The 9,301-nt window shown below is 33.9% G+C and overlaps 1 protein-coding gene across 1 annotated transcript; it reads right to left on the reverse strand.

Annotated features, from left to right (window-relative positions):
- Window positions 1-1,530: 1,530 nt before the first annotated feature.
- LOC113752601 (trihydrophobin-like) lies at window positions 1,531-6,637 on the reverse strand. Its single transcript, XM_027296704.1, has 3 exons — window positions 6,573-6,637; window positions 4,029-4,323; window positions 1,531-1,791 (listed from the first exon to the last, which is right to left on the reverse strand). Exons 1-3 carry the CDS (start codon window positions 6,635-6,637, stop codon window positions 1,531-1,533), a joined length of 621 nt encoding a protein of 206 aa, XP_027152505.1.
- Window positions 6,638-9,301: the final 2,664 nt, after the last annotated feature.

Below are 9,301 nucleotides of genomic sequence, written 5' to 3' on the forward strand. Positions count from 1 at the left end.
TCAGTAGTATTAACAAGTGGAACTACGTGATTTTGCATTGGACAGAAAAAGTGGACAGAGTGATAGTTTTAATTGTCAGGAGTTGCTTTGCTAGCATAAGTGCATGGCATTAGTATTGTTAATAAACTTATTATTTAATGTATAAGTCAACGATAAACTTTAAAAATTTTGAAGCTTCTCAATTATGAGGCAAAATTAAAAGTCTACAACACTATGTTAAGGCTCAAAATAAAAGTCTAATACTGAATAATATCTCATAAAATGAAATTCTAATATCTCTTGCTACCTCCCGAAATTAACCAACACGCCTAATTAAATGACCAAAACTACGGTATTTGCTATTTCGTAATTCAATTATATTGAAATAATCAGATAAGTAAACAAGAAAAGAAATTCTAAAGTTTGCCCAATCTCATAACTTTGTTTGGATTGGCCATTTTTTCAAAAACAAGTTTTTCAAAATACAATGTTACAGTAATACACAATAACTCAATAAACATCTCATCCATATAATATATCAAATATTTCAAAAAATTTTATAGTAAAATTTTTTTATATACATTGCTGCAATAAAATTTTTTAAAAAATATTTTCAAAAATAGCTAATCCAAACGGAGCATAACCTTTATATAATACAGCATCCAAACAAACTACACTTTCAAAAAATTTTCGCCTCCACTCGTCACACACACTAGACGCATGCTTGGTTAGTAGCATAATGTACAACTTTTATACTATTCTCCAAAACTCTTGAAAGCCCTAGAACGCTTTGGAATATTACAAAAACATTTCAAAAAACATCCATGCATTGGCCTAACCTCCACAGTTTCCCATTTGTTCATTGAAGTAGAGTATGCCTTTACTAATGGTACTATTTTTTCGTTGATTTTCCTATAGGCAATAGTGCATGTCTGACCCATCGCAGATAGACACGTACGGACCAATGCATAGCACATATTGCTAAAGTGCGAGAGCGGTTATAGGATTAGTTAAGAGATAAATATTTCTTAATTATAAAAATGTAAAATTCTATTAAAATAGCATTTAGACTTTTGATAATTTTGGAAGTTCCTTATCCAAAACCCCCTCTGCAATACATATAGATACCTTCCCTCCTCCGGAGACGAGAAGGTATTTAATATCATTCTCAATAGTTTGGTGAGCTCAAGCACTTCTTTTTTGACTTCTTCTCTCAACTCATGAATCTCAACCACAACGAGATAATGCACCAAATTCAAAGCAGCTTCAAGTGTTGCCTTGTCTTACTTTAGATTTTTGACACTCTCTTGAATCATAACTAAGATGTCTTTGTCACTCTCAAAACCAAGCATGAACTTCACCAAATTGCGAGCCAGGTCAAACAAGGTGAAACCACCACAATAAATTGTTCAACGCATAGTCACAGTCGGGTGAAAGATCATCCTATCCAACCTCTCAAACCATCCATCAGCCCTACCCCCATTACCACTACCATCACCCCCATTATCAGCACCCATATTACCATTACTACTATGATTACGCCTACCCCCATTAGCTCCCCATTGCTACCACTCCTCGCCCACCAGCACCAGCCTTCACTCTATGGATAGCCTCACTAGAACTCCCCTTCACACCAACAGCCTCGCTACCACTACAGGAAGACCCATTCACACCCAGACCACCAGCCCCACAACCACCAGAAGACTCATTCACACCACCATTGACTCTACTAGTTTCAGTTGAACCTCCATTCACAGCTTTGTTACAGTAGAGCCATCTTCTGCTGCAAGTTCGAATGACACGATACATCTCCTAAAAACATGGGTTTTCAGATGGACTACTACAAAATAGTAGTTAATAAGTACTTCTTTAATAAGTACACATTCCCCACTAAAACTAGTATGAATATCCGTGCTACGCACGGTATTTACGTTATTGAAATAAATTAAAAGATTATATCATTTTAATTTGAAAAAAATTTAAAAATTATACCAACATAATTAAAATTTAAGATTTGTCTAACAATAGTTCAAAGTATGACAAAATCTGTAGATCATTCAAGAATTGCGTTTTTGCAGAAGATGGATCTTAAAATAATAATAAAAATTTATATTTGAAAATGAATGATATATGGATAGAAATAAATATAATTGCACGTTTTCATGTGATTTCAAAATGAAATACTTACAAACGTTATGCATTCGATTTGATAATCTTGTACAAAGGTGCGAACATTTTTTACACCAATCAATTTTTAGTATGAAAATTAATATTGGTGGTTTAGTTAATTCTATTGAATTTTGTAGAGTTCATACTACAAAAAAATGTCCAACGAGACTTGTATTTATTGGAAGTGAACTTGCTGAAGCTTTTTAAAATATTTCATAGGGATCACTATGGTGTGAGATTCGTTTTGTGATCAGTTGTCTTTTTCTTTATAATCTTATCGGTTTGAAATTAAGATGCCATTGAAATCAACGATGGAACCAATGGGGGCTAATGAGGGCTAGTGGATGCCATAGCCCAAACACCCCCTAAAAATGCATTCAATGTTATGTACCATATCAGTAGTATTAACAAGTGGAACTACGTGGTTTTGCATTGGACAGAAAAAGTGGACAGACATAATGGACAGAGTGATAGTTTTAATTGTCAGGAGTTGCTTTGCTAGCGTAAGTGCATGGCATTAGTATTGTTAATAAACTTATTATTTAATGTATAAGTCAACGATAAACTTTAAAAATTTTGAAGCTTCTCAATTATGAGGCAAAATTAAAAGTCTACAACACTATGTTAAGGCTCAAAATAAAAGTCTAATACTGAATAATATCTCATAAAATGAAATTCTAATATCTCTTGCTACCTCCCGAAATTAACCAACACGCCTAATTAAATGACCAAAACTACGGTATTTGCTATTTCGTAATTCAATTATATTGAAATAATCAGATAAGTAAACAAGAAAAGAAATTCTAAAGTTTGCCCAATCTCATAACTTTGTTTGGATTGGCCATTTTTTCAAAAACAAGTTTTTCAAAATACAATGTTACAGTAATACACAATAACTCAATAAACATCTCATCCATATAATATATCAAATATTTCAAAAAAATTTTATAGTAAAATTTTTTTATATACATTGCTGCAATAAAATTTTTTAAAAAATATTTTCAAAAATAGCTAATCCAAACGGAGCATAACCTTTATATAATACAGCATCCAAACAAACTACACTTTCAAAAAATTTTCGCCTCCACTCGTCACACACACTAGACGCATGCTTGGTTAGTAGCATAATGTACAACTTTTATACTATTTTCCAAAACTCTTGAAAGCCCTAGAACGCTTTGGAATATTACAAAAACATTTCAAAAAACATCCATGCATTGGCCTAACCTCCACAGTTTCCCATTTGTTCATTGAAGTAGAGTATGCCTTTACTAATGGTACTATTTTTTCGTTGATTTTCCTATAGGCAATAGTGCATGTCTGACCCATCGCAGATAGACACGTACGGACCAATGCATAGCACATATTGCTAAAGTGCGAGAGCGGTTATAGGATTAGTTAAGAGATAAATATTTCTTAATTATAAAAATGTAAAATTCTATTAAAATAGCATTTAGACTTTTGATAATTTTGGAAGTTCCTTATCCAAAACCCCCTCTGCAATACATATAGATACCTTCCCTCCTCCGGAGACGAGAAGGTATTTAATATCATTCTCAATAGTTTGGTGAGCTCAAGCACTTCTTTTTTGACTTCTTCTCTCAACTCATGAATCTCAACCACAACGAGATAATGCACCAAATTCAAAGCAGCTTCAAGTGTTGCCTTGTCTTACTTTAGATTTTTGACACTCTCTTGAATCATAACTAAGATGTCTTTGTCACTCTCAAAACCAAGCATGAACTTCACCAAATTGCGAGCCAGGTCAAACAAGGTGAAACCACCACAATAAATTGTTCAACGCATAGTCACAGCCGGGTGAAAGATCATCCTATCCAACATCTCAAACCATCCATCAGCCCTACCCCCATTACCACTACCATCACCCCCATTATCAGCACCCATGTTACCATTACTACTATGATTACGCCTACCCCCATTAGCTCCCCCATTGCTACCACTCCTCGCCCACCAGCACCAGCCTTCACTCTATGGATAGCCCCACTACAACTCCCCTTCACACCAACAGCCTCGCTACCACCACTACAGGAAGACCCATTCACACCCAGACCACCAGCCCCACAACCACCAGAAGACTCATTCACACCACCATTGACTCTACTAGTTTCAGTTGAACCTCCATTCACAGCCTTGTTACAGTAGAGCCTTCTTCTGCTGCAAGTTCGAATGACACGATACATCTCCTAAAAACATGGGTTTTCAGACGGACTACTACAAAATAGTAGTTAATAAGTACTTCTTTAATAAGTACACATTCCCCACTAAAACTAGTATGAATATCCGTGCTACGCACGGTATTTACGTTATTGAAATAAATTAAAAGATTATATCATTTTAATTTGAAAAAAATTAAAAAATTATACCAACATAATTAAAATTTAAGATTTGTCTAACAATAGTTCAAAGTACGACAAAATCTGTAGATCATTCAAGAATTGCGTTTTTGCAGAAGATGGATCTTAAAATAATAATAAAAATTTATATTAGAAAATGAATGATATATGGATAGAAATAAATATAATTGCATGTTTTATGTGATTTCAAAATGAAATACTTACAAACGTTATGCATTCGATTTGATAATCTTGTACAAAGGTGTGAACATTTTTTACACCAATCAATTTTTAGTATGAAAATTAATATTGGTGGTTTAGTTAATTCTATTGAATTTTGTAGAGTTCATACTACAAAAAAATGTCCAACGAGACTTGTATTTATTGGAAGTGAACTTGCTGAAGCTTTTTAAAATATTTCATAGGGATCACTATGGTGTGAGATTCGTTTTGTGATCAGTTGTCTTTTTCTTTATAATCTTATCGGTTTGAAATTAAGATGCCATTGAAATCAACGATGGAACCAATGGGGGCTAATGAGGGCTAGTGGATGCCATAGCCCAAACACCCCCTAAAAATGCATTCAATGTTATGTACCATATCAGTAGTATTAACAAGTGGAACTACGTGGTTTTGCATTGGACAGAAAAAGTGGACAGACATAATGGACAGAGTGATAGTTTTAATTGTCAGGAGTTGCTTTGCTAGCGTAAGTGCATGGCATTAGTATTGTTAATAAACTTATTATTTAATGTATAAGTCAACGATAAACTTTAAAAATTTTGAAGCTTCTCAATTATGAGGCAAAATTAAAAGTCTACAACACTATGTTAAGGCTCAAAATAAAAGTCTAATACTGAATAATATCTCATAAAATGAAATTCTAATATCTCTTGCTACCTCCCGAAATTAACCAACACGCCTAATTAAATGACCAAAACTACGGTATTTGCTATTTCGTAATTCAATTATATTGAAATAATCAGATAAGTAAACAAGAAAAGAAATTCTAAAGTTTGCCCAATCTCATAACTTTGTTTGGATTGGCCATTTTTTCAAAAACAAGTTTTTCAAAATACAATGTTACAGTAATACACAATAACTCAATAAACATCTCATCCATATAATATATCAAATATTTCAAAAAAGTTTTATAGTAAAATTTTTTTATATACATTGCTGCAATAAAATTTTTTAAAAAATATTTTCAAAAATAGCTAATCCAAACGGAGCATAACCTTTATATAATACAGCATCCAAACAAACTACACTTTCAAAAAATTTTCGCCTCCACTCGTCACACACACTAGACGCATGCTTGGTTAGTAGCATAATGTACAACTTTTATACTATTCTCCAAAACTCTTGAAAGCCCTAGAACGCTTTGGAATATTACAAAAACATTTCAAAAAACATCCATGCATTGGCCTAACCTCACAGTTTCCCCCATTATGGTTCATTGAAGTAGAGTATGCCTTTACAATAGTACTATTTTTTCGTTGAATTTTTCCCTATAGGCAATAGTGCATGTCTGACCCATGCAGATAGACACAAGATACGGACCAATGCATACAGCATATTGTAAAGTGAGAGAGCGGTTATAGGATTACCAGTTAAGGATAAATATTTCCTTAATTATAAAATGTAAAAATTCTATTAAAATAGCATTGACTTTTGATAATTTATGGAAGTTCCCTTATCCAAAACCTCTCTGCATACATATAGTACCTTCCCTCCTCCGGAGAACGAGAAGGTAAATAATTAATATCATTCTCAATAGTTTGGTGAAGCTCAAGCCACTTCTTTTTTGACTTCTTTGAAAATACCCCTCTCAACTCATGAATCTCAACCACAACCGAGATAAGCACCAAATTCAGCAGCCTTCAAGTGTTGCCTGTCTCTACCTTTTAGATTTTGACACTCTCTTGACATCATAACTAGATGTCTTTGTCACTCTCAAAACCAAGCATGAACTTCACCAAATTGCGAGCCAGGTCAAACAAGGTGAAACCACCACAATAAATTGTTCAACGCATAGTCACAGTCGGGTGAAAGATCATCCTATCCAACCTCTCAAACCATCCATCAGCCCTACCCCCATTACCACTACCATCACCCCCATTATCAGCACCCATATTACCATTACTACTATGATTACGCCTACCCCCATTAGCTCCCCATTGCTACCACTCCTCGCCCACCAGCACCAGCCTTCACTCTATGGATAGCCTCACTAGAACTCCCCTTCACACCAACAGCCTCGCTACCACTACAGGAAGACCCATTCACACCCAGACCACCAGCCCCACAACCACCAGAAGACTCATTCACACCACCATTGACTCTACTAGTTTCAGTTGAACCTCCATTCACAGCTTTGTTACAGTAGAGCCATCTTCTGCTGCAAGTTCGAATGACACGATACATCTCCTAAAAACATGGGTTTTCAGATGGACTACTACAAAATAGTAGTTAATAAGTACTTCTTTAATAAGTACACATTCCCCACTAAAACTAGTATGAATATCCGTGCTACGCACGGTATTTACGTTATTGAAATAAATTAAAAGATTATATCATTTTAATTTGAAAAAAATTTAAAAATTATACCAACATAATTAAAATTTAAGATTTGTCTAACAATAGTTCAAAGTATGACAAAATCTGTAGATCATTCAAGAATTGCGTTTTTGCAGAAGATGGATCTTAAAATAATAATAAAAATTTATATTTGAAAATGAATGATATATGGATAGAAATAAATATAATTGCACGTTTTCATGTGATTTCAAAATGAAATACTTACAAACGTTATGCATTCGATTTGATAATCTTGTACAAAGGTGCGAACATTTTTTACACCAATCAATTTTTAGTATGAAAATTAATATTGGTGGTTTAGTTAATTCTATTGAATTTTGTAGAGTTCATACTACAAAAAAATGTCCAACGAGACTTGTATTTATTGGAAGTGAACTTGCTGAAGCTTTTTAAAATATTTCATAGGGATCACTATGGTGTGAGATTCGTTTTGTGATCAGTTGTCTTTTTCTTTATAATCTTATCGGTTTGAAATTAAGATGCCATTGAAATCAACGATGGAACCAATGGGGGCTAATGGATGCCATAGCCCAAACACCCCCTAAAAATGCATTCAATGTTATATACCATATCAGTAGTATTAACAAGTGTAACTACGTGGTTTTGCATTGGACAAAAAAAGTGGACAGACATAATGGACAGAGTGATAGTTTTAATTGTCAAGAGTTGCTTTGCTAGCATAAGTGCATGACATTAGTATTGTTAATAAACTTATTATTTAATGTATAAGTCAACGATAAACTTTAAAAATTTTGAAGCTTCTCAATTATGAGGCAAAATTAAAAGTCTACAACACTATGTTAAGGCTCAAAATAAAAGTCTAATACTGAATAATATCTCATAAAATGAAATTCTAATATCTCTTGCTACCTCCCGAAATTAACCAACACGCCTAATTAAATGACCAAAACTACGGTATTTGCTATTTCGTAATTCAATTATATTGAAATAATCAGATAAGTAAACAAGAAAAGAAATTCTAAAGTTTGCCCAATCTCATAACTTTGTTTGGATTGGCCATTTTTTCAAAAACAAGTTTTTCAAAATACAATGTTACAGTAATACACAATAACTCAATAAACATCTCATCCATATAATATATCAAATATTTCAAAAAATTTTATAGTAAAATTTTTTTATATACATTGCTGCAATAAAATTTTTTTAAAAATATTTTCAAAAATAGCTAATCCAAACGGAGCATAACCTTTATATAATACAACATCCAAACAAACTACACTTTCAAAAAATTTTCGCCTCCACTCGTCACACACACTAGACGCATGCTTGGTTAGTAGCATAATGTACAACTTTTATACTATTCTCCAAAACTCTTGAAAGCCCTAGAACGCTTTGGAATATTACAAAAACATTTCAAAAAACATCCATGCATTGGCCTAACCTCCACAGTTTCCCATTTGTTCATTGAAGTAGAGTATGCCTTTACTAATGGTACTATTTTTTCGTTGATTTTCCTATAGGCAATAGTGCATGTCTGACCCATCGCAGATAGACACGTACGGACCAATGCATAGCACATATTGCTAAAGTGCGAGAGCGGTTATAGGATTAGTTAAGAGATAAATATTTCTTAATTATAAAAATGTAAAATTCTATTAAAATAGCATTTAGACTTTTGATAATTTTGGAAGTTCCTTATCCAAAACCCCCTCTGCAATACATATAGATACCTTCCCTCCTCCGGAGACGAGAAGGTATTTAATATCATTCTCAATAGTTTGGTGAGCTCAAGCATTTCTTTTTTGACTTCTTCTCTCAACTCATGAATCTCAACCACAACGAGACAATGCACCAAATTCAAAGCAGCTTCAAGTGTTGCCTTGTCTTACTTTAGATTTTTGACACTCTCTTGAATCATAACTAAGATGTCTTTGTCACTCTCAAAACCAAGCATGAACTTCACCAAATTGCGAGCCAGGTCAAACAAGGTGAAACCACCACAATAAATTGTTCAACGCATAGTCACAGTCGGGTGAAAGATCATCCTATCCAACCTCTCAAACCATCCATCAGCCCTACCCCCATTACCACTACCATCACCCCCATTATCAGCACCCATATTACCATTACTACTATGATTACGCCTACCCCCATTAGCTCCCCATTGCTACCACTCCTCGCCCACCAGCACCAGCCTTCACTCTATGGATAGCCTCACTAGAACTCCCCTTCACACC

Source organism: Coffea eugenioides, chromosome 11 (genome assembly GCF_003713205.1).
Source record: "Coffea eugenioides isolate CCC68of chromosome 11, Ceug_1.0, whole genome shotgun sequence".
NCBI classification, from domain to species: domain Eukaryota; kingdom Viridiplantae; phylum Streptophyta; class Magnoliopsida; order Gentianales; family Rubiaceae; genus Coffea; species Coffea eugenioides.

Excerpts from the sequence above, each read along its gene's own strand:
- LOC113752601 (XM_027296704.1), bottom strand. The coding sequence starts at position 6,637 with ATGGGTGCTGATAATGGGGGTGATGGTAGTGGTAATGGGGGTAGGGCT. Across the intron at positions 4,324-6,572 it reads GCTGATGGATGGTTTGAGAG|CAGAAGAAGGCTCTACTGTA; the intron begins GTTGGATAGGAT and ends TCGAACTTGCAG. Across the intron at positions 1,792-4,028 it reads TGCTGATAATGGGGGTGATG|GAGATGTATCGTGTCATTCG; the intron begins GTAGTGGTAATG and ends CCATGTTTTTAG.